General features: G+C 40.0%; 1 protein-coding gene across 6 annotated transcripts in view; it reads left to right on the top strand.

The window, feature by feature from the left end:
• The window catches only part of PTPRG (protein tyrosine phosphatase receptor type G), a 675839-nt gene that overhangs the window by 606466 nt on the left and 42833 nt on the right, over nucleotides 1-26540 (top strand). For 3 of the 6 annotated variants that reach the window (XM_023621201.2, XM_023621200.2, XM_070238718.1), the window contains exons 14-16: nucleotides 1910-1996; nucleotides 14647-14738; nucleotides 25804-25895. In XM_023621201.2, the coding sequence (XP_023476969.1) occupies nucleotides 1910-1996; nucleotides 14647-14738; nucleotides 25804-25895 (271 nt within the window). The remainder of the gene's footprint in view (nucleotides 1-1909; nucleotides 1997-14646; nucleotides 14739-25803; nucleotides 25896-26540) is intronic. The other 3 variants (XM_023621202.2, XM_070238719.1, XM_070238720.1) reach the window with 1 other exon arrangement.

Below are 26540 nucleotides of genomic sequence, written 5' to 3'. Positions count from 1 at the left end.
ATAACTGTTTCCCAAATGGCTACTCGGGGGCCTTTCAGAATTCATGAGAACTGTCAGTTGTTATAGTAACCGGCCCCCTGCTGTCGAGTTGGCCCTGAGATGCCAGTCGAAGCTCTTGGAACAGACTAACACGTAGTCATTAGACAAAAGCAGGGAGAGATTGACTGCTAAAGGTTGCCATTTAAACATCCTCCATGATACTTGAAAGACCGGACTGATTCTGTTAAGGAAGGAGTGAACAGATACATTTTTAAACCAAGCTCACTTTTCAGGAAAGGGAAACTCCTTCTATGTCTAGTCTATTCTACATAACCGACACCGTTTCTTGGATTACTTGAATTAAAGGTCCTCTCTCCCAGGGTTGATTGTGTCGGTTCTGCGGTTTGCTCAGGTGACTCCCTTGATTATTCGAGATATTAGTTATTGGTTTTGTGGCATTTGCTTCTCAGCGAAGTGTTGTCAGTTTACGGGTGGTAGTTTTAAGCGCCTGTGATTGTGTGTGAGGCAAAACTGCGGAGATAGCCGGCTCCGCTCCAAAATTCCCGAAAGAGTGAATCTGGCAGAATTCAGAGTAGGGCTAAGGGTTGAGAAGAAGTCTAAATATTTTAGGAAGCTGCAAATTTCAAGTTTTTATGAAAATTTACAAAAACACTCCAACACACTCGTGATTTCTTCAGATTAATGTTCATAGCCACACTGAGTACGTTTGTGATGTTTTGAGGACAGTGGTTGTAGTTCCAGAATGTACTCAATAGAGGGAGACAAGAAGTTCTGAATTACAGCACACTCCCTGCCGCCCACCCCCCTCCACCCCCTTTTGAGTCATATTCTCAAGTTTTGACTTCTCCAAGTTTTGGTTCCCGTGCCAAGCACTTTTACCCGATATGGAATCTAATAATTATCAAAATAAGTGAAAGCTTGTATTAAGGGAGAAGAAAAGCCAAACACTCAAGAATCAGGATGTTCATTCCTAGAAGTAAAAAGCCAGCAAGTGAATCAGAAATTAACAAACGTTCTTTGGAATTACATCCCTGAGTTCAGAGTTCTGGGTGGCATTCAACAGAGCTTCTATAAGAGAACTTTCGTATATACAAGTTTGTCTTTGCTGTTTTATCAACAGGGTTTGGAAAGAATAGGAGTCATTTCACTGTGAAATCCTATAGTCCAGGTGGTTTGGGGATTAAATATAATTAAACACTTTCAAGTGTTCTTGTGTGACAGAAGTGCGTCTTTCAAATGCTAGAGCCACATCTCAAATGCTATGGGTATTTAAGTTTTAAATGGAAACTAAATATTAAACTTAGTTTGTAGTAATAACTTGCCACCTGCTACCCTCACCTTCTCTGAGGTGCTGCTCCTGTGTATTCCACAATTGTTTTGTGAATCAAGGAAATGTCTAGAGATGAGAGGAATGCATGGGGAAAAGAGAAAATCCCAGATCTAACAGCACCAAATTCAGAGAAATTTGTGGCAGAAGGGGGTTCAAATGGCATCTGGTAGATTCCTGCCTAGTTCTGTTTATTCCAATAAAGCAATCCTGTTTGTCCAGACATTGTGTCAAAGGTGGAAGGATAGGTGTATAGATGAGAAGGGTCATTATGGGGTTTGTGGTATCCTTACCTGCTGTCATTAGCAGAAGTAACACAGGGTTCTAGTATGTTCTAATATGTAAAGACAACTTTTTAAGAGTAAAGTTCCCATTTCATTATTTCTTACCTCAGTATAAAAAAGCTTAATAAACCCAGCCACCTTTGTGTGTAAGCTTTCTCTTTTGAAAATGTCCAAATGAGGCCTAATGCTGGGGAATGCCTGTGTTAGATGGGAGGGAGGGCATTTGTGTGGAACTCTTGGTGGCCAATTGAAAATACTGTCTTCTACACCTGTTCTCTTTTGTTTTTTGTCCATTTAGAGGGTGTAACAAAATAAAGTCCAAGGGCTTTCCCAGACGTTTCCGTGAAGTGCCTTCTTCTGGGGAGAGAGGAGAGAAGGGGAGCAGGTGAGGGGCGGTCAAGCTTGAGGGGGGTGTCTCTTTGGCCGGGACTGGCTTGCCAGATTTTCTTTTGTTGCCATGGGGATTGAAGTCCTCTAGACAGCACGATTCTGAAACTCACCTGTTCTACCCCAACTCCCAAAAGTAAGACTTGCAAATACCAGTGCAGCTTGCGGGTAGCTGGTAGCAATTAAAGTATTTCCTGTGTGTGCTTGCTTTGCTTTATTTTGCAATTTTGGGTGGGGTGTGTCTTTGTTTCTAGGATGGTCCTGGGGGTGTTGTGTGTTTGTATGTCAGTTGCATCCATTTTCTTTCCGAAATTTCAGATGTTTGCATGTTTTAGAGCTTTTTAAAAATAAACACACACATTATGCATGCATTTAGCCTTACAAGTGAAAAAGTATCTTTTAGAAACCTAAATTTATAGATAAGTTAGGGATAAAGAGTAGGAGGGAAGAGAGAAGTGAGCAAATGGGGATACATCAGATATTTTTCTATGAGAAGAGTGAAATTTAAAAAGTAATAAAAATGTATGAGTTCTAGGTAACTTGAATACTTAGAAAAATTACTGTCCTGGAAAAATTTATAATAATCCTTTAGAAGTCAAGATTGTGCAATCTTTATCGCCACACATGAGGCTCTTGATAATGTTTCTGTAAGGCTTATCCTAAGCAAACTCCACTTAATGTTAATATGGTAAGTAATATTTTAATACTGAATTGCTAATTAGGTTAATTCTCTAATCAATATTATGTTGTGAGTAGTTCCCTACTACTTAAAATGAACGAATTTATAGAATTTTTCTTAGAATTTTTATGTGGAATGATTTGTCTTCATTGGTTGTGGGCAAATCAGATGATTGAGAAGAAATTTTACAGATCCATCCACTACAGTCAGGCATACCTGCGAGATCTGAGGAGGTACAGTCCAAGAATTATGAAAGATTAATGAGAAAGTCCATGGTCTCTTTCTTATAAGCTGTACTGTGCGATTTTGGCGTTGCGGGGAAAGGCAATAACTGCTGACACTGGTAATGTAATTATTCTTTCTATGATCTCTTTGTACTTATTGAAGTCTTCAATTTCTAATCCATTTTCAAAACTCCAAGAGTGAAAACTGAATTAGGAACCTCTCTGTATAGCTTTAGATTCAAAGATCTAATCTTGAGAGAGAGAGAACCTTGGACATCACATAAATGCCTAACTTTTATGCCCAGTCCATTATAAATATAATGTGATTTTGACTGTAACACTTTAAAAAGCCAGCATCACCTCACGGACAGCACAAAGATAAATGCACATCTAGTTTCTAAGTCCTCTCCAGAAACCGTGCCGTAGCCAGGTGGACTATATTAACTCAAATCTACATACTTGGCCCCAAATGTGGCAGTGGGCTCCTTATAGATGTATTTTTGATCCTAAGAGGCATTTTTTTACAGGGTGCTCAGGCCCTCTGGTTTCTTCTCTGCTTCTGATTTCCTGAAGCTTGGGAGAAGCACAGTCAGTTTCATTTAGGTCTAGAAGTTGAGAACCATCTTGGGAAACGGCACATATTTATAGAATTCACCTAATTATGAATCATATATTTTACTTTACTTTTTTTATAGTGTAGTAGCTAAGAAAGACCATCTTTGGCTCAGGGAGGTGTGGGTTCTAACTGTGGCTCTACCTCTTCCTGGCTTTGTGATCTTGAGTAACTTCCTGAAGCCCTCTGAGCCTCAATTTCCTCATCTAGAAAATGGGTCTAATGATAGTTCCCTTTCATGGGGTTGTTGTGAAGATTAAATGAGGTAGATATGTAAAATGCTTAGTGTGTGAAATGTATCTCCCCGTTATGAAGATAACGAATTGGAGGCTCTGAGAAGTCCCTTGGCTAGCCCACCCTCCTTAGGTGCTCAGGTGAGACTCCCACGCTGGTGTCTGACACCTGCGCAGCGCCCATTCTCCTCACTGTTCCACGTGCTGTGCTAACTATGTATTCCATGGTGAAGAGATGCTCCGGGTATACATCTTGTCCTCAAGGGGCTCAGAGTCTCTGCCTTTCTTTATGCTGGCCACCCTGCCATACTTTCCTCCAGATCCTGCAGTTCCTCATTCCTCCTGAGGGTTCTGTGTACTGAAGACCACCAGCCCAGATCCCCCCCTCCTCCCTCCATTCTGTCCCTGGGAGCTTTTGCGGCAGCCTCCTGACCCAGTTCTAGCCTTGCTGCTCTATAAAAAGCATTCCGGACGACAGGGGCCCCTCCCTCCTCTGCCAGGCTGCTCCGAGAGCTGGACCACATCAGGGAACGCTTCCATCAGCCTTTCGTCTCTCACCTTTGCCTCTTTCTGACCACTCTCATTTCCTCTCCTGGCCTGTTTCCCATCCAAAATGTGGTGGGGAATCAGGAGAAAAGCCAAAAAAGCTGCCTAAGTGGCAGCTCTGAACAAAAGTCGCTGCTCATCCACCTCGGGGCAGTACCATTTGGCCCTTCATCTCACCTCACTTGTTAAACGCTCCTCCTCCACAGCAGAGGAAGGGGCTATGCGGTCCTAGAGTGGACGGGATCGCTAAAGGTAGGACGAAGGCTCATGGAAGAAGTGATAGCCGATTGTCCCCCCAGAAAGAAGAAAAAAAAACAATAAAAATCAGACCCAAGCATTTAATTTTTTAAAAAGTTGTTGATTTAAATTTTGAATAGGTAATACTTGACATGGTTGAAAACTCAAAAAATTTAAAATTATTTATACCCCTCGATCTCTATCCTGTCACCTACCTACCCTGCTTCCTACCCCTCGAAAATAGGTAACCTCTACTAGTTTGTCTGTTCTTCCAGAGGTGGTTGTGGGTGTGTGTGTATGTATGTGTGTGTGTGTGTGTGTGTGTAAGCAACTATGAATCTGTATCCCCTATCTCCTCTTACACAGTAGAATACTGCATACACTGTCAAAGACCTTGCTTTTTTTCACCGAATGCTGTTTTTCTGTATGCATACATAGTTTCCTCGTTCTTTTTTACAGAAGCATGATGCTTCTTAGCATAGATGTGTCATGATTTGTTGAGCCACTCCCCTGTGGCTGTCGTTTTGGTTGTTCCCAGTCTTTTGTTATTAGAAACGATAGGGCGGGGAATAACTTTATGTGTCATTTTGTGAGTGAAGCCTCTCTGTAGGATAAATTCAAGAAATTGGCTGTATTACAAGCTGTGTGCGTTGGTAATTTCAGTGGGTGGTGCCACATTGCCCTCCCTGTTGAGACACTAAGGTGGGCTTCCATCAGCAACACACAAGGGGCCTATTTCTCCACAGCTTTCCCAGCACAGTGTGTTCTCAAACTTCAGCATTTTTTAACTTCATAGGTGAAGAAAAATGGTGTCTTAATGTAGTTTTAATGTATTTTCTCTTATTATTAGTGAATTTGAATTTGAATTTCTGCTGCTGGAAACTGTTTATATCTTTTGTTCAGTCTTCCTTTATGTAATTGGCTTTTTTCTAATCGAGAGGGCACCCTTGTCAGCAACACGAGTTGCAAATATTTTTCTCCTAATCTGTGGTTTGTCTTTTAACCACGTTTATGCTGCTTCTTTGACTGTTCTATGGTCACCTCTGTCCATAAGTTTCTCTTTTGGTTGCTGGATTTTCAGTCACCATTAGAAAGTCTGTCTCCATTCTGAGGTTACTTTTTTTTAAGTACTTCTAGGGTGTCAAATTTTAATATTCTTAAGTCATTTGGAATTTAATCTAGTAGATAGAGTGATGTTTGAATCAACTTTTTTTCCCAGCTGGTCCCAAGTATTTAAAGAGTACTAGAATCTGGGGCCATTTAGTGAAGAGGCACGTAATACCCCTGTAGATCCTTAAAATAAGTGCTTACAGCAAAAGTTAGACTTCTTTCAGTCAGTATGTTAATGAAATAAGTAATTGCCAAAAAGTTTTTACCAGCTTATTTTACGATATACTGAATCATACACGCAGTAAGTAAAATGTGAATTTCCGTTTCCTACCTCCTGCCCAAGTTGAGATGGATCACGTCCCCATTCACCTCCCCAATCAGTGGGGGGTTGTGTCAGTGCTTGAAACACTGGAAAGATGAGAGGGAGAGTCCCTCAAGCCTCAGTCCAGAAGTTGAGAACATTCCAGGCCAGAGTTCTAACTAAGTGTAACACTGCTACCTCAAAGCCCCCGCCTTCCAGCCTTCTTTTCTAGGTGAGAGCGCGGAGCTCTGGGAAGCACTGTCCACAGCTCACTTCCTTCCAGCCAGCGGTAACATAAAACCCCCCCTGTTCAGGTTCTTTTTCTGGTCAACATGTGGTTTATGAAATGATCTTTGCTCTCTTTATCTCCTGGAAAGTATTACCAGTACTTCAGTCATTCCTGGGTGTCTGCAAGGATTTCTTGGCAAACTGAATGTTTAGCAAGAAAGTATATTGCCTTGAGACCACTTATGTGTATATGATTTGTTAATATTCTTCCACCATCCTAAGATGTTAATTGCAGGCAATTTGTATCTTCCAATAAAATTCTTACTGCAGAAATCAGATTTTTGACATTTCCAGCTATAACAAGACTTGATGGGACATCTCTCCAACCATGTGAAATCCAAAATATTTTGAAAAATTTTCTCCTCATTTAATATCCGTATCCTCTCTCACACCCTATCCATCTTCAATACGATTTTGTTTGCTTTTCTTTCCCCTTCTTCCTTTCCTTTCCTCCTCACATGTGACAAGCCCCGCTTATCCAAGGTATGACAACCATATGCCCCAGGATTTCCAGGATGGCCCCAATATGAAATATGCCATTTCATTATCCCCAAAAGTACATTCATATTTGTCAGATCCCATGTCCCTTTAATGGTTTGGAGAGTATGCAAATAAGCACAATTCTGAATTTTTCCTTCTAGAAGATCCCTTCCTGAAAAGATACTACCAGTAAAAGCTGAGTTTTACAAACAGAATCATTTACCATACTGTAAAGGAGGCATAACGGCAAATGAGTGGTTGCATATGCAAAATCCCAACTCAGAACTTCCATTGGGCTCTTTTCCAAGTGGGACCCCAGAGTTAATTTCAAGCAGACTCTCTTCTGAGGAAAAGCCCAACAACGCCCACAGCCTTTCCCTTCTATTGTTGTCCTTGTTTCTTCAATTTCTTGAACATTTTGCACTAATAAATCAATGCATGTCTTTTTAACACATCTCTCAATCATCTTCCTTGAAGGCATGTAAACGTTTTCAGCTTTCTATTTATAAGTGGCTCTTACTCATACACAGTTTACTACAACAGATTCATGACAAAAGTAAATATTAATGTGATTTCTGTACTCGACAGCATGAGAATAAATGGGATTATTAGCGGGTGTGCCACTGTAAATTTAAATGAGGGCAGTCTATAAATCAGTTAAGATTGCTTAATTAATATTCAACAGCAGCTCAGCCAACCGCCCATTCTAGTCTGCAATTAACATTTTGAGTTGCACACTGCAGACAAACTCCTTGTCACCCTGATGTGATTATAAAACCGTTGAACTTAATTTGAAGACAGTGACTTGGTTTCTAATCCCTATATATAATATTTGGTTATTTTGTAATCCCAGATTTTCACAGGAGTCTAGAAATTGTGTGGTGATTCTCTCTAACCTGTGCGCCAGCGGTCACAGTGATGTTGAGGGTGGTGTAGCTGTGAGCCAAGGACCCTGGGTGAGATCAGTGTGATATCTCAAGGTCATTGAAGGGATGCACATTTTGACCTCGATGTCTCTAGACCTCAGAAACCCTCTCCTGTAAGCAGGGGGATGGGGTGCTGCCTTTTGAGGAGCCTTTTTGATATATAGCAGTGCTGAGTGGAATTCCAGACATTTCTAATACTACTTCTGGACTCAAAATCAGTATCAGTCACCTAAAGTATTCCCAGATCCTTGTCAGAGGGGCAGAAAGAGATTTAAGAAAATTGGACATATCAAAGGTTATCTAAGTGGGCCCCTGGAAAAACAGGAGCATCAGAAAGGAAAGCCTGACTGTAGAACTTTGGTCATTCTGGGTGTCCTGATCTAAGAATGTGCCAGATTCCTGATAGAAATGGGGAGGAGGATGGAGGGTCTAGAGATTTCCTGCTTATCCTTATAATTTGCTGCATTTTGTTTGAATAGTGAGCCTCTGTAACTTGACTATTTGCTGATACTTATAAAGCACTGTCAGAGCAGCTGTGGTCGGTTTTGTGTGTGTATGTGTTTCATTAGTCAAGAGGGCCAATTAAACACACCAGGTCTGTCATATGCTGGCAGTGTGTGTGTTTCCATGGGAGCTCAGGGAATTGACATTGATGACTTACTGATATTGGTCGATATTTGCTGCATCCTGACTAGATGTCCTCTGACATGTGCTGTGCTCTCTCAAGCGTAGAATTTTTTTTAATTTTTTTTTTTGAGGAAGACTAGCCCTGAGCTAACTACTGCCAGTCCTCCTCTTTTTGCTGAGGAAGCCTGGCCCTGAGCTAACATCTGTGCCCATCTTCCTCTACTTTATACGTGGGACGCCTACCACAGCATGGCGTGCCAAGCGGTGCCATGTCCACACCCAGAATCCGAACCTGGGAACCCTGGGCCACCGAGAAGCGGAATGTGCGAACTTAACCGCTGCGCCACCGGGCCAGCCCCGAATTTTTTATTTTTGAAAAAATCTCTCTCTTCAAAATATCTCCTTATCTAAAAGAATGAAAGGTTATTTTTAGAAATTTCAGTCCAAGACCAAATGTTCATGACTGTAAGCTTAAACTGTTCATGGGTTGATCCATTCATGCGCAAGGCTTTCAGGCATCATATGGGTCTGGACCACAGATCATGGAGTGTGGGCTTGAGACCAAGGGAGCTGCTAGCCAGAATCCACATTGATTTGTTCAGCTCCTGGAGAGGATATTGCACATTATCCTCCTGTCTTCCAGTCAAGCCTTTCTTAGAAATCTTAAAATATATGAGTTCATGTTGGTTTTCTAAAAAGGGATGAATGAATGGAGAGTAATACAGAAAGCTTGTTTCTATTTTGCTACTTAGAACCTTCTGTGAGATGTGCATAGATCTAATATGTTGGCCATCTTTGGTCAAGCACCAGAAGCTTTTGGCTTGTATTTAGGGGCTGTGGTGTATGAAAAATGCATCCCTTTAAACAGTTGACTCTCATTCAGCATGGCGAGATGCTTACTCTGTGAGAGGCATATGAGAAGTGCGGCCAAGTCAGGGACCAAAAGATTCACATCTCCCATTTCATTTTCATTCACATCCATTGAGTTTGAATTGAGGAAAAATTGCCTCATGCAAACTGGGATGTCTCTTTCTTGCTCCCATCTAGAAGTATTTAGTGAATGTTTGATGTAACTCTGTCTCTGTACTTTCTTCATGGGGCGGGGGGTGGGGGGCGTTTAGAAAGCCATCTAATTCAGTGGTTTTCAGATGTGTGCAAGTGGTAGGACACCTGGAATTCCGGACATCAGAACATCGTGAACTACTGAATGAGTAAATATTGACAAATTCAAGTCCTTCATAAAAAATAAAATTTATTTTGCCAGGAGACAAGTAGAGCAGTCCAAAAGGTGGTTTAAAAGGTAGCTTTAGGAGGAAAAACTTTCATTTGAGAAATATGTTTTTTCTGTGATCTGAGAAAAGACTTTTATTCAATATGAGAGGCTGAACTGTTTGCTCCAGCTTAGAGAATTCCATTCTATTTCTGAGCCCTCAGGTTATAACAGAAATGGAGAAGACCTTTCAAATTCTTATTCAAGTGTGTGCAATACAGTTTTTCTTTCTGTTCTTGAGATGATTATATTAATATCCTTGAATTCCTAACTACTGTTTTCTATCCCATATGGGACCATATGAATTCTAGAGTCTTAGTTTATGGGTACTTTTATGGTACCTGCCATTCAAGGTTGTTTTCTTCTTTAGTGGCTTTCCTAGTGACAGTACAGCAGACTCTCAGGACTGTTTTCCCTTGATCACGGTGGTCCTTAACCGGGGACAGTGCACACAAGAACCCTCAGGGGAGATTTTTCAGAATACACAAGCCTGTGCCCCACCCTGGACCTGCTCAGCTAGGATCACCAGAGTGGGGATCATCCACATGAGCATTTTAAAAGCTCCCAAACCAAAGAGATATGCACTGCTGGTTGATAGCCACTGCTTAGTTGAAATTTTACTGATTGTGTATGTGTGTGTATGTGTGAGTGAGAGTGAGAAAGAGAAAGATTGACTGACATTGGGACCCTCCAAAAACTAAGGTGCACTTAAATTGGGAAACTCAGAGTGTCAGGAAAACATATGCTGCAAAGGTAGATTACGGGAAGCCAAAGAGGACTAATTTGGCTCCTTCCTAGGCCAGTCAGGCTCAATGAAAAAACATTATCATCTGTTCTCAGTTCCTTAAAGGGGACACATAGAGGGGAAGGTGCAGGCAGAGAAGGGAAGAAAAAAAAAGAGGAGAGGTGAAAATATACAATTTATAGTGAGGATCCACTGGACTATAATTTATAGTTAAAGTTACAAATGTATTTTTTATTTCAAACATGATCTACTTTATTATTTTCCCTTTTTAAGGTACTCGCATAAAATAAACAGATGTTCATTGTGAAGAAATTATAATTTTAGAAAATGACTCTTTATGATCCTAGAATCTGTTTCATTCAAGGGGAGATTTTTAGAGTAAGTTAGTTGGAAGAGAATTGGACCTAGATAGAAAATTGAAAATGCATACCCAGTGACACACTTGAGCATTATCGGGAATTCTGTCTCCATTCCCCTGAGTTCAAAATTAGAGATAACATGGCCTCTTTGAATACATCATAATTGAGATGTTTAGAGGCATTAAAATGTGTGTTTTCTTTTTCTCTTCTCCAAAATCCTTGCCTTTATGTTTTTATTTCTAGACACCACTGAAGGTCAAAAACCAAAATCTCTCGTGGGACCTCTCTGAAATGAGCGAGTTAAAATACAATGTTATGCATTATTGGCCGCTGAATCAGCTGCTTTTCTTAGGTATTAAACCCACAATGTAGAATTTGTACATGCAAAGTGTTCGTCTAGGTGTGGTCAATGATGTGAAAAGTTGACGACAACTTAGCACCTTGATCAGTCCCTCGCCCAAAGTAGACCCATAAGAAATAGTTATTAAAGGAATAAATTAAATATCTAACAATGTAGTACATCCATGAAATGGAAAATTGAGCAAACGTTAATGAGGATGTTAGTTCATATTTGTTATCAAGGAGACATGTATAGTATAAACTTGTTTTTGTTAAAAACGAAATAGAAAACAGCCCGTCTGTATTTAGGTGAGGTTACAACCACAGCCCCTGATGCATCTCCTTGCCCTACTCTCGCTGCCCTCTACTCCATTTACCACATAGCAACCACAATGAGTATTTTGAAGTGTGCCACTCCATGGATTGTAGCCCTCCGTTGGCTTGCCATTGCTCTTGGATGCCAGTGAGGACTGTGGCCTTGCATCTGGCATGATCTGGCTCTTACCTCCTGCAGCCATTCCCTGCTCTTACCTCTGGCTTCCTTTCACTTCCTACAGTGTGCGAGCTCTCTCAGCTTTAAGGCTCTTTAACTAGCTGCTTGATCTGCCTAGAATGGTCTTTCTCCTCAACCTCCCGTGACTGGTCCTCTTCAATCAGGTCTCAGCTCCAATGCCACCTCATCAGTGAGGTCCCCTCCTTCACCTCCTCCATCAGTTATCACCACCTCATCCTGTTTTATTTTCTTCATAGCTCTTGACTATGTGTAATTATTTGTTTACTTGTTTGTTGTTACTTTTCCCTATGAGAACGTAAGTGCCATGAGGGCAGGGACGTTGTCTGTGTTGTTTATCATTCAGCTCCCAGCCCCTCATCGTAGATGATAAGGAACAGTCAATAATGAGGGAAAGTGTGGAAGGATACCCCAGAATGCTAATAGTGATGATTACTGGGGGAAGGATTTGGGGTAATTTTGGTTGTTTTTCTTTTTGTTCATTTGTATTTCCTAATTTTTCTGCAGAGATTATGTATTATGTATATAATTCTTTCTAAATTACTTGAATGCTTACCCAGCCTTCAGGAAGTAGTTTTAAGGCTTCTAGGCAATTACAGAGAATGTGTTAGCTGCACACTCCACGCTGTGCAGCAGGTGCTAAATAAATGTTTGCCAAGTCCATTGAAACTTTATTGTAGGGGAAAACATTTCCCCCAAAGTTCTGTAGTCAGTTGCCCACACAACTCCTTGTGTGGGAGGAAAGGCATGTGTGACCTGCATCAAGGTGCAGATGTGGAGAGCGGTCTCTCCCAGGGCTCTGACCTTCATCCCCAGTGGTGTGCTGTTCTCTGGCAATCAGAGTTATGGTGCTCCAGGGAAAATCCATTATAAACAGCAGCACATGGAGCACTAGAGAGTGATGTGCTTCAGTACACACTGCTTTTTTCAGAGTATATGGAACCTTTAGCTCCACATCTAGCTGAGAGACTGGGTGAACTGCCTGCTTATCCTTCCAGAAAAAGAATCCACAATACAATTTATCCTTTCCAGTCACTTGACTTTAACAGTTTCTTGGCCAATAATGATTTTTTTTACTAAAAATAGCTTTATATATAAAAATTTAATAGGCATAATAATTCTGGTCTTAAGAGTTATTTCATTGTTTTGTTGTGCATTTTTCTTTTCCAGCTAAAGTCTGACCTGTAAATTGCATGTCATTCATTTCAGTGTCATAGACCACTTCTTTGGCTACTACATGCTTGAATGGTCCAACATCTCGACAAAAGCAGGTGTTCCTTAGCTATGACACTGAGTGGTTAAGGTTCTAGCTCATTTGCTAGGGCCATAACCTAAGTTTTAACTCAAATGTTACATGCTGGATATCTGTGCAAATTGGGGTGGGGGAAGGAGGAAGGAATCCAAGAATGGAAAACTTGACGACAAATTTAGAAACGGAAGCTATTTCGAACATCAAACATCAAAATGATGTTTTTTACACATGGATTTCCATGACTGCACATTTAGTAGAAGATCCACTTACCAACAGAGCCCTCGAATATTTTGTGCATTGCATATCCATGTAGATTGAGTCAGACTGACTGATATTCTTTCCAAATTTAGATAAAGGCAGCTAGACAATGAATGATGAAAACTTGTTTTATTATTGATATTACAAATGACAGGCAATTCATAGAAAAAAAAATCATTGTTCAGTGCTCTGCAAGAGCAGGCCTGTGCGACACATGCTGAGAGTGGGAGTGATTTATGTCCTGATGGTACGGAGCAGTAATCCAGAATTGCTCCTAAAGCAGCGCCCACGCGTACAATTGGTCAGAGCTTCTTTCCGACTGAAAGTAGGCGCTGCTTAAAGAGAGACGTTTTGTCCTGTGACATACAATCACTTCTGATTGTGTGTGGTTATAATAGCTCCGTGGAAAACTGAGGTAGAATAATCTGTGTGACTTGGAGGCCTCCTCGCTCCCACCAAGATCTCCTTTGCTAATAGAAGAGTTTGATTTTTCCAACCCATCCCCCCAACTCCCTTCTTTGGCTTCATAGAAACATAGTATGTCCAACAGAATCATCCCAGGATACTTGCAATTAGATGAGCAAAGACAACTCTGAAGAAAAGTTTACTTCCTCAAATGGTTGGAATATGGCCCCCAGAAAAAGCAAAGCTATAGTGAGGATAAAGGGGCTTGGTGTGAGATGCCAGTGGAGTGGGATGGATCCCAGGGACACCAAGCACCAGAAGGATGCCGCCTGCTTGGCTAAAAGACCCAGCAGTAGGGCCAGCTATTGTGAAGCCCCTCCGCCAGATGAACAGGGACCCTTCTCTGGTCACAATAGCCATTCACGCTGAGCAGCCTCATTAAATATTCAGCCTGTGCTTCCGGCAGCTCATTAGGGCCGCAATGAGCAGTGACGTGGATGCTGGAAAGCTGAGGGCCAGCCAGCATCAGTAGGCAGAGGCTGAGTGAGCTGCTGATGGCTTTTCTGTTCTCTGCCTATCCTATGATGACCAGTGTTTGCTCCCTGCTCTGCCTGAAGTACAGGTAAAAACGAACAGAACAAAAGACAAGCAGATGACACCTGAGGGCTTCAGGTCCTTTCTCCCATGTTGTCTGGCATGGGCCTCTGATTTTGAGTGCTTGCCCCCTTGGACCCTCTGACCCCCTTCCAGAGCTGTCTGCGGCTTCGGGGGCCTTCGCTCAGCACTGACAATGTGGTGCTATTGTGTACTTGGGCTGTTTGATGACTGCATTTGGGAGGGTTCGAGGTGTGATTTTGAACTTGGTGCTGGGGGTTTAGAACAGCAAATTATTCCTCTGTAACAAGGCAAATTTAGAAATACTGTGGGGTAATGCTAGCGGTTTGTACAGCAAGTTTTCTCTGTCTGTGCCAAGTTTCCCTGTGTTCGAGTGGTTCATTACTGCGCCCTTCCTTCTGGCTCTCAGGATAGATCTGGTGTAATAAAAAATGGATATTCTTCACCTATTTGGGGTTCTTTGAATAGATGAATGTTGTCCTTGTATCTTGTTACTTTTCCATGGGTTTGCACTCAGTGCTGTGTGATATTTAAAGCTGGGAAAATCTGTGAAAGAATTGAAAAATGATGAACTCAGACAAAGTGTATTTCTCTGGGCTCACTGTTTGCATGTTTTTCTTTCCTGCACAGAAAATGTTTTCAGACAGCTCATTTCTATGTGGAAGATAGCAGTTCACCTCGGGTGGTCCCCAATGAAAGTATTCCTATTATTCCTATTCCGGGTAAGTGAGATACTCTGATTTGTAATGGGCTAATTGTTTTTCTCTTTTGTTCTCAGATTTATGGGATAGCTATGACAAAACATTATTTTTATAGCCTTTTAAAGCTTGCCCAGTCTAGGAGATCCTTAACTAAGAGTAATTTAAGGAAATCTTTGCTCCTTTGCATATCTGCAAAGTAAGGAAAGGCTCTTTAAAAGAGACAGATAACTCTGAGTTAATATAGCATAGATTCACATGCAGGGAAGGGAAGTAACAGTAGGAAAAAGAGAAAAACATATTTGTAAATCTACTTGGACTAAATTTCATTTTGATAGTCAATTTGTGCTTTAAATCACAATTTGCAGTATGTTGTGTGTTTGGGTTTTTTTTACTTTTCTCTTAAGATTCCTTACTCTGAAAATCATTTATCTTCGTCCTGGAAGTTTTGCTGCTTAGGGTGTTCTTGTGGAAGTCTAGGGATACGTTCTTAGTCCGGTCCCGGAAAGAGATAACACCCTCGGTTAGTGTTAGGGGTAGGGACTGGCGGGGGACACTATAGTAAACCCTAGCAAATGTCACCGACATTTACAAGTTCAGCAGTGGGTTAGTTGTGACAGTCAGGATGTGGGATTTGAAGATGGCTCCCACTATTTTTATTTTGCATCCTTTCCTTTTTGCCAGATTTGAACTTTCTTCATCTGGGTTTTCATTATGTACTTGTAAATACCTATCTTCAGATGTCTTATCCATCCATCCTCTTGACATTAATTATTCTTTTGTGAACAGAAACACTACTTTTACTGTATGTCACCTCCCACACACCCACAGCTCCGCTATCCCCTTGTCAGCCTCATTCTCCAGAACAGTTTTCACTGTTGAATATACCATATATTTTACTTGTTTGTTTGTGGTCTCCCCCGACTAGAATGAGAGCTTCATAAAGGCAAGTGGATGTCTCTTTAGTGCTAGAATAATACCTGGCACATAGTAGGCATTCTCTAACTCTCTGAATGAGTGAATGAATGTCAGCAAACCTTCCTAGAGGTCTTAAAAGGCCAGAGCTGTGAAGCTCAGAGGTACAGTACAGTCATTCTCTGAGTACCAAGAAGGAATGCTTCTATTGTTTGCACATCTTCACTACGTGCAATTATGGTTGAGAACTTAATTGGCCCTTTATGTGTCTGTGTATGTTCAGTCATTAGATATTGCTGGAATTGGCCATGTTCTCCTCATTCTGGTCAGCTACTCTTACTAAAGCTGGTCACACAGAACAAGAGAGGTAGCAGAAAAGTCTCTGAGTAAGTTCCTACTGGATCATTTTGTGGCTGCTAAACGATTCCCATACAGACGGGATAGGTTTTGCGTTACTCTACATTCTTCTCTACTAACCCTCACCCCTTATTCTTGGTCAAGGAGACTGCACTCCTGCCTTTGAGAGGAGAGGAAACAGGCAGGAATGATCAGTCTTCCATCCCCATAGAATAAGTACTTCTGTTGAATCTACCAGATTTGTGCAATAGCGTGTGTATCAGCATTTTCCTCCTGCATCACCTAGAACGTGTGTTGACCTCTGGAAAATGCCTGGGAGCGTCTCTCTCCTTTGAACTGATTCATCTGACAACCACAGCTGTTGGGTAGCCATGCAGTTGAAATCCATTTTAAAAGGTTAAATGGTGAGGTACTTCTTGGGCTGTCTTTTAAGTTTTGTTTTCTTTTCCCACTGGATTAGGAGTCAGAAAACCTAGGATCTTGCCCTGCCTCCACCATGAAACCTTTGGTCAATTCCTTGACCTCTCTGAGCCTTAGTTTCCAGAATCTGTAAAGTGAGCAGGATGTCTGCCCTGCTTGCCATTGAGGTAGCATTAAAGATCACGTGAGCTGGTATGTGTAAAAGCACTTCGGAAACCATAAAGTAAGCCAGAAGTGTCAGCTGGTGAAGCTTTCCTTCCCAAATCATGGTATCGCTCATGCCAGCAGCCATGGAGAACAAGCGTTTGCGTGGTTCTGAAGTTAAGATTGTCCCTCACACTGGACCGCATCCACTGGGTGCACCCCGCTTCGCTGTGCTCTTTGGCTTGGACTTTAGGACTTTCAATTCCCTGGAATCTTCAGAAACTGCCATCAATCATGCCTGCCTTGCCACACATCTGAGTAGGTGTCTTAGACCAGAAATGCTTTTGAATGTTTTCTGCTTCATTTCCCAGCTACCTATTTAATTGCCACGTAAAATACTCACAACCCAAAGGCATTTCTTTAAATGTGAGTTTCTCTGAATTCTTACTCACTGGTGGTATAAGTATACGGAAAGAAAATTTCTTCACATTCTCCACTGAGAAATCCATAGTATTCAGTTGTACCTCAGTTGGCAGAGTAGATGCATCCTTGACAAGTTGTAACACGTTTGTAAAAATAAGTTACTCTAAATGCTGTAAGGCAGTGTGATGTAAAGGACTTACCTAGTGAAACCAAGAGTGAGCCTACTCTTTCTCTGTTTTCTCAGGTTTTCATAGATAGCATAGCCTTAACTGGGGGCATGCCCAGACAAGTAACCTTATTTCACCCATAACTGAGAAGGACTTACCTTACATGACCTTATTTTAAAGAGTTTTCAACTTGATCACAATCTCTTATTTTTCTTAAATAAAGCCCCATGGTCCTATTTAATAATTACATTTGTAAAATATTTTATAATTTATGAAGCACTTTAACAATCCATTAATATATTTATTCTTATGGTTTCTTCCAGTTTTTACCATACAACTGTGTCTTGCATACAGAATTCATTATAAGAAAAAACATAATTTTTAATAAATTTGTGAGATATTTTCACTGTTGAAGCTTTCAACACCACTTTTCTTTAATGGAGACCTCCTTGGGATCATTTAAATGCTTTACCTTAGGAATTATCTAATTGTTCTTATTTCTAAAAATATTAGGATATTTATAGAGCTCATATGGAATACGTATTCTGCTCATTGGATGTCCGTTTAATTTTATCCTTGTTCAAAACCTAAAAACAACACTACTGGGCCCCAGGTTTATCAATTTATTTTATCACTTGAACTTCTCATTTTCTATAATTGTGTTTTTAAAAAAGATATTTCCAGACAACTACCAATAAACTGAACCATTATACTGGTTAAAAATGTGTACAACAGGGTGAGAGAGAAAATTCAGGTATCAAACTTGTAAAATAGAGCTGCTGGGTCATCTCTGTAAAATATGTAAAAGACTCTGTTGCTAGAACTTATTTTACATTTGACCTTTCTTAGAAAACATCGTCATTATCATCTAAGATTTATCGAGCATTGACAAACCACGTGCTCTATGTTGATTTTCACTACAATCCTGTAGACACAAGTGGGTATCCCCTTTTTACAGATGAAGAAATTTAGGCTCAGAGACATTATTTATTTTGCCCAAGGTTATATAGATAAATGGAGCTAGCATTGGGATTCTCTGTGTGACTTCAAAGCACAGATGCTAAGAAATGGCTCTGGCACCTTTTGGCATGTTACTCTGACAGTTCTGATATCTCAAGATTTCAGGCTCCTCATTTGGATATTGCTTCATTAAATGAAGGCATTTTCAAATACATGTGAATATTCTCTTGAGTTTTTTCTGAGTTGTTTTCTTTACCATTATCTTCTTTCACTGGTGCTGACCATTTTCTTCTCCATTAGGTTCTCTTTCATCCTCCTGGAGAGAGTTTCATTCTTCTTCTGTTGAAGTTTCCTCCTCTTCAAAAGATCTCTTCTTACCTGTGTTCTCTAGTCATCTTTATTCTTTTCCTTCCTAAGAAAAAGACTCTCAACCCACCAATACTTCAATTCCTTGTGCAAAAATAGGCCTTTTTAAAAATTTAAATGACTTAGGGAGCAATTTATAAATATGTTGAATGTTGAACACATTTAGACACTAAATCAGCAACTTTTGGATGATTCTGCTGTGGTTAAAATTCATAAATAAACAGCTCTGGTCTTGAAATCCCAAAACATAAGTGGAATCAGTGTTTCGCTGACTTTAAAAAATTAATGTAAAATAGGCAAATGGTTGAGGAAAGCTTTGCTAATCTTTTGATACGCATCCCTTGGAGACAGCAGTTTATAGGAATTTTTGAGGAATTTTGAGTTAATCAGTTCTACTAATTTTAAGAAATTTAGGAATTTAGAATCTTCAGTGTGTTCTTCTGGTTTAATATAGCAAGGACAGTCTTGTAAGAATGAAGACGTTTTTTCCTGGTCTCACCTATGTTTATGTAAAATGTGGAAATGCTAGAGACTATGAATATGGTGGCTAAGGTTAGTTCGCCGCATTAGAAAGAACTCATAATGAAAGAGTATTTATTCAACATGAAAGAAGTGCTTTTGAGGTTAGGTTCCAGTCACTATAGAAGTGACATAAATTCTTTTATCTTGAAAATTTCAATAGCAGTGCCTGTTCCATGTTTGATGTATGGGCAAAGTGCCGTGTCCCGCGCCCCCCTGCCCCGGCCCACAGATGTTAAACTGTGACTCCTGCAGGAGAATGAAAGGGGCTTTAACTCTTCATATTTTTCATTAATGGTTTTTCAAAATCAACCGTTCCACAGTTACTGGTTTCCCATTGTTAGTCTGTGAGGATAAAGCATAATTGAATGTAATAACCTAGCTGTCAGTCCCTTCATAAACTGACATCTTCTGAGATACTGAAGTGGTCACAATTTCCGTCCTTTAAGATCCATGTTATTCTGAAACCTACAAGTACTTTTAAAAGTCTAGGGTTTCCAACCTGGGGATATTCTTTTGAAACAACAAACTTGAATAATATTTTCGCTGCAGTTATTATTAGTGAGGCATTACATATGTAACATCATCTACAAATTCTGCTCACACTGTTATAGTTCTTATCTTTTAGACTTTCATTATATATAGCTTTTTAAAATCAGAACTTAGCTCATGAAATTAACCCGTTTATAGAGCATATTGAAAGGGCTCTTCCAAATGTGCATATTGTCAAATACAAATGTCCCTATAAATGCTTTTTTCTGGAAATTAGAAAATCTAACTTTCAAATAAAGAACACTGCAAAACGAATGTTGCTGCTAACCAGTAGCTTAGAAATCCAGAAATGATTCATGCCTTTCCAGCAGTTAAAATACATCTTAATAATTTGAAGGTCACCGGCTTCAGCAGGGTGCCAGCATATAAAGGGGTTTTAAACATGCAGTTTAAAACCCTTGGGATTAAACCAACCTTGTTGGCATATTTTATTTATACAGAGATTATCTCCAAAGGAGATTCATTGGCCTTTTGACTATAATGAAGCCCTTTTTTTATTGACTTCATTGTGTCATAAATGAAAAGAGATTTCTTTTTATGGCAGGAAATAAAATGTTCCAATCTCCACGACACTCCTTGCATCCTAAGAGTCTGATTTAGACAAAAATCTATTTGTTGTGTCCTAACTAAGGAACTAAAATTTCAGTCATGTTCTTTTATTTCATATTTGCTTTATCTTCCTAAGTTAACACAGAGGTATTAGCAAACACAGAGAGAGGCCTGTGCTTGGCCTCTGGGAGCCTGAGAGGACAGACAAGAACGGGGCTGAGTTCCTGAAATCAAGGTCTGTGAACTAGACGGGTGGTTGACAGTACCTGACAACAGCCCAGTCGTGGGACTTGGGGTGGGAAGGGGGAAAGGTCTGCGCAGGACTGACTTCAGCCAAGTACTGTGCTGGGATTTTATAGGTTCTTCCTGCTCATGGACAGATTTGGTTGAAATCTGGAATAGAGTTGAGAGAACTGCTACAGGTTAAATGAACTTCACAGAGATTGGTCACAGAGTGAGCGGCTTAAGGCCCTCTGGAATCCTAATACTAATTATATATGTACCCACACACTGCCAGAGTAAGCAAGGATATTTTCTTCAACAGATTACTTAAGCCAATCAGTTCCAGCAGCTCAGCATCTTGGCAGGAAGGTAAATACTATAACACTTATATACCTGGCATCATGAAGATGACCAGAATACCAGTGTGAATTTTCCAGGTAACTGAGCCTGTCCTTAAAGCCAAAGCAATTTGTTTCAACCCTTTTTTGTTGGAAAGTTTCTTCAAAATGTAATATATGGTTCTCTGCTGTCTCTAACCATGTATGTTCATTTTAAGGTCTAGAGAGGTCATATATGGTAGAAGAAGCCAGCTTTGGAGTGAGCCTGGCCCCACCATTTGATAATGACAGTAGACCTTGGCCAAGCTCCTTGTTCTCTCTTAGCCACAGTTTCCCCAACTGTTAATGAGGAATGACATTAAGGGGGTAATGACAGCCCTGGATCATAGAGTCATGCATGTAAAGTGATTAGCACCTAACAGTGATTCAAACTCATTACACATTTACTAAATGCCAAGCACCCTTATAAGGACTTAATGTTATCTAGTTTACTTTTCATAGCATTCTATAAATTAGGTAGTTATTATTCTTGTTTTACAGTTGAGCGAAGGAAATCACAGGAAGATGAAGTCACACCACCAGGCAGTCTGGCTCTGGCTTTCCCCTCATACCACTGCTTCTGGGTGCCTGATACACAGTAAACACTCTATCAGCACTGGCTGATAAGAACACAGCTACACAATTTTACAGAGTTACAGGCTTAAGACTGGTGTGGGCCCCTTCAGTGCCTCCCAGTGGTGGACATTCAGGGACAGCCTCAGCTGCTGACTTTTCCTTTCAAATATCAACCCAAAAATTGCAGACGAGAAAGCTAAGTTTTTCCCTTTTTGTTTATATATGTTATTCCTTAAGATTTTAAGCGGGAGCCAGTTTAGCCTATGTGAGGAGGTTAGAGGCATAGACCAAAGTATGGGTGATTTCCCTCTCCTGGCTCTAAAGATGCAAGTACATTAGAGACTGGAAACAACTTTTCTTCATGTTCAAATACATTTTTCTTTATTTCCTGCAGTGTTGCATTTGAGGTCATTATTCAGCTCTAGTTTTCCTCCTTGGAATCTCTCGCCTTTGGTATTTTCTTCTCAGTAGACATTCACTCTCCTCTTATTTTTTTGTTTTTGGTGAGGAAGACTGGCCCTGAGCTAACACATCTGTGCCAATCTTCCTCTATTTTGTATGTGGGATGCTGCAACAGCATGGCCTGATGAGCAATGTGTAGGTCCGCACCCAGGATCTGAACCCGTGAACCCTGGGCTGCTGAAGCTGAGCATGTGAACTTAATACCTATGCCACCGGGCCAGCCCCACATTCACCCTTTTCTAATGCTCTGTTTTTGGTACCTAGAAACCAGAGACTAACTTCAAGCTTCATCAGAAGTGGTACATGCAGACATTTTGTTGTGGATTCACCAAAAATAAAAGGCATCTTACATACAGAATTTAATTCCAACCACAAAAGAATTAAATAATATTATTTAATAACAATAAGCCCACTTCTCAGGTGCTGATTCTCAACTGACTATATGAAACATTTTAAAATGGAGTGATTTAGTGATAATAGTAGTCCCATATTTGCCTAATTTAAACCTTTGCTATCTGAAAATTCTGTAAGTAAAAATATTCGCACAACATTATAAAGTAACATTTTCTCAGATTCAGATAGTCTGTTTAATTCCTTGCCGTTCCTTGAAACTGTGGTGCTCTGAGAATGAAGACAAACAGCGCATCACAGTGCACAGCCTAGGCTTTGGGTTCAGTACACCAGGTTTCAAATCTCAGCTCTGCCACATGGTAATTGTGTCACTTTGAACTAGTCGCCTCAGTTTCCTTATGTTTAATGTGAGGATAACAATGTCCCCTTTACCTAGTTGTTGTAAAGATAGATGTATGAAAACCATGTAGCATAGTCCCTGACAACCACTCAGGGCTTAATAAATGGTGATTCTTCTGGTTATACCGACTCTATCATTAGACCATTTTCATTATTCCATAACAACCTCCCATCGAACTGTAGTTAGTGAAAACATCTTCACTTTGATTCCAGCTTATCTTTTTTCCTCTGTGTTCCTCCCCCCACCATTACATCAGTGGCATTTATTCTCACCTAAGTCATCAGATCCATCCCTTTTATGGCACTGGACATCTGTACCATGTAATTACACACTGTTCTTCCTCTCACTTTCTTGTATTCATCATTTCTCCAAAGCAAAGGTTGCCCTTGAACAAAGACCATCTCCCTAATATCTGGCTGAGTCCTAGGTGCTCAGTAAATGCCTCATCCAGTGGTTTCCCTTTCCCTCTGGCCCGATGACAGCCATTCTTTCCAAGTCAGAGCACTCTTTACCTTGATCCTGCGGCCAGCTTCTGCTGCCGTGCTCTAGCCTTCAGTTAACCTTTCTGAGCTTGTTTTCTCAACTGTAAGATGAGTATGAACATAGTACCCATCTCTTAGGGTTGTTGGGAAGATTGAGTACATGTTAATACATGTAAAGGGCATAGAAACTGCCTGGTCCATACTTAGTGCTGCTAATATTCTCTGCATTCGTTTATGAAACTCAGATGTTTAGGTGGAAATAACATTGTACAGATGGATATCTTCTTATATTACAGGGTCTTTCCAGATAAAAATTGAACAGATCAGGTCTGTCATGCTGTCCTAATTGCTTGGCCTTCTGCCGGTCACAGTAGTTTTATAATTATCTGGCTCATGTTGAGAGAAATTTAATAGAAAAACTATATAAGAGGAAAACTATTAGGACTTCTAATTAGCCATAGCCTTATATTTATCTTCATATTGAGAAAAAAGATTTATGACCCCTCAGTTTCATTTATCTTGATTGAAAGACAAATAATGTGTTATCTGGGTAGCTGATGGTGGTCAGTATGGCATGCATGTGTGTATCTGTGTGTGTGTGTCTGCTTGTCTGGCAGTTTTGTGATGTTACTGGTGGTGTCTGGAAACTCAGAGGGGTGTGGTTAGACTTCCTTGGACAAAGAGGCAAATTGGAGAGACTAGTCAGTCATGTATTTCCATGATTATCGTAGTGAGCTCTGCTGGATTTTTGCTGCGTCTAGCCATGGGGGTAGCAGGCAGACTGATTTCTAGGCATGTATGGCAGTAGCTTGGATATTAGAGTTGAGCACTTTGCAGAAAAAAATAATAAATTGTTAACCTGAAGCATTTTTTTAATGACTAGAGTTGTGCTGTGACCTTTGAAACTCTGTGGTTTGCAAAGTAAAGTAGCTCTAAAGCTGACAAGTTCTTTTCTTATTTTGAACTAGTATCCGTGTGCTTAATCATGGCACCATAAGTTTATTGGGACTCTACATTTCTGAACTATCATTATGGAATAAATGTTGCCCTTAACCTATTACACTATTAAGCATGTCACTCTGCCCTTGGAAACAGTGTTCTGTCTTTCATTTCAAAATAAATAGGAGAGAAATGCTGCAGGCTGAATGCTGAAGTATTTGTGGGGCTAGGTTGTGTCCCGTCTCACTTATTTAGCCTCTTGTGCAAAGATGAGTTTATTCTTGGGTTAATCTTTTAGAGACTCTCCAATTTTGTACATATTAACCCTTTTCTCAACTATCATTTCTTTGCCACGTGATCATTATTGTGGTATTTGCTTACTTCTAAACATTTTAAGTGAAGTGATCGGATAATTTTGGAAATTTTTCTTGAACTGTGCATTCTGCTAAATATTCTGGGGAAACATTTTGGCTCTGCTTACTTTGTTAATGCTGGTTACATCATTATGGGAGCTATAGATTTCTTGGGCGTGCAAAATGATTGCATATTCATGAACATCTTCAATCCTGAAATATTTGTAAATAACTTGGCAATTTTTTTCATAAGGTGGCCTATTAAAATGATTAGGTCTTTAATTGTTCACACAGAAAGACTTTATGCTTACAGAGCATCACCTTTTTGATAAGTAGCATTTGTATGCTAAGCAATTTGGAGTATGAACATATAAGTCACCTTCCTTAAACAAAGTATAAGAGATGCTATTTTCCGCTTTAGAATGATTCAAGTTTGAAAATGTCAATAGATGCAAAAAGCCACCCTAGAGCTTTGCTCTCTCGAAAGAAAGTAGAGAAGGAATGACATAGTCAATGTTAACTGTCACCAGATGAAGAGAAATCAGATTGTCAGGCCTGGATCTATAACATTCTTGCCAAAGTAGGACCTCATTTACACATACAGATCTTCATACCCTTTGCTAAGAAAAGCATCTGTGGCAGTTTAGATGTTTGTGCTTTTGCCAAAGATCTTTCACTCTGAATAAAGTAAATGTCATGTCTGTTGTTTATCTCAAATTCAGCAGAGTATTTTTAAAAGGAAATATTTGCGGGGGAGGGTCGAGGGAAGAAGGGAGGAGGGAGGTTGGGGAGCTCCAGTTAGTGGGGTGTGGCAGTTTTACAGCAGTACTCAAGTATCAGAATGGATCTGGATAAATCAGCTTAAAACACACTTTGGACTCATGAACTGACAATGTCCTTTTGAAATGACACTACAGTAAATTAGAATGTGGAGTCTTCCTGAATCTATACCTAGTCTGTCAACACCAAAAAAATCCAGTTAATTCAGTCAGACTGATTATTTGGCATCATGTAGACACAGCTGTCTTGAACTAAAATTTTGAACACTTAAACATAGATGGCATTGTACCCAAAGCCAGCTGGTACAATGGCATCTATCTGTAATAGTGTATAAAGATTGCTTAGTCTTCAAAGATTGGAAATAGAGCTTAATTGCTCCAACTTCAAGCTGGACCTCATTGAATAGCAATTTAAAAAAAAAAATCTAGGTTGTGATAAGATTTCTTGACAAATAAGTACCGTTGGTAAGTTCAGACTTTTTGTTAAGTGTATGATGTGGTGATTTAACCATGCAAATTGCCTTGAATATGAAAAATGTAATTCTTTACATACCTTTTTTAAAAACCATATTTAACCTAGCTTATAGGCATTCAAAATCATAATGAGATCCTAATGTAAAATAAATCCTGCGACTTTTCTTGAAGACATCTATTTCAAGTGAGACAATTATATCACTTTGCAAAAGTCAAATATTTATCTTCAGTAATCCCTTATCAGTGTTATTTGTTTTATGAAAGTATTCTTTATGACTCTGAATATAATTTTATTCCCACAGATGACATGGAAGCCATTCCTGTCAAACAGTTTGTTAAACACATTGGTGAGCTCTATTCTAATAACCAGCATGGGTTCTCCGAGGATTTTGAGGTATGTTTCAAAACTAGAAATTAATTTCCAGAAACCTAACTCTTAATTTACAGGGATTTTTATAAACTTGAAATGAATTTACTCCAAGCATAAGAAAACAGTAATGAGAAAAGTGGAAACTGTTTTCTTTTCCTTACATTTATAATTTTAACAGGCATTCTTTCCCCAGTAAAAATGAAGTGAAAGGGAGTTGGTTGCACACTTCCTAAACATGCACTTCCATGAAAGAACAGACTTAGTGGTAGAAAAGAAAAGACTAACTCTGGTTCTTTATTCATCTTAATTGTAACTGGCACAACAGGTACAATGTAAAGCAGAGGGCTCCTAATTCCAAGTCGTTTCTGGGATGCACAAGGTGTAGTGGAGACAGATTTGAAGTCTGAGGAACTGGTTGCTGGCTCCACAGTAGTGTGCTTCGTTGTCCCTGGGCCAGTCACTTCATCTCTGATCCCCAGTTTCCTCGTTTCAAAAATGGCACTAATGTCACCTACATCCTAAAGTTGTTGGAAAAAGTGAATGATTAACATCTTTGAAAGTGCTGGGTTAACTGTGGAGCCCATGCAAAGGTTGATTGTTGTTGTTTTCCTGATTATTAATCCTTGGAGAGAAGACGTGGGTTAACACAGCCTTCTGATTTTAAGAACT

This window comes from Equus caballus, chromosome 16 (assembly GCF_041296265.1).
Source record: "Equus caballus isolate H_3958 breed thoroughbred chromosome 16, TB-T2T, whole genome shotgun sequence".
Classification (NCBI taxonomy): domain Eukaryota; kingdom Metazoa; phylum Chordata; class Mammalia; order Perissodactyla; family Equidae; genus Equus; species Equus caballus.
The sequence above is the reverse complement of the archived record's forward strand: the minus strand, read 5'-3'. Positions and strand labels throughout refer to the sequence as shown.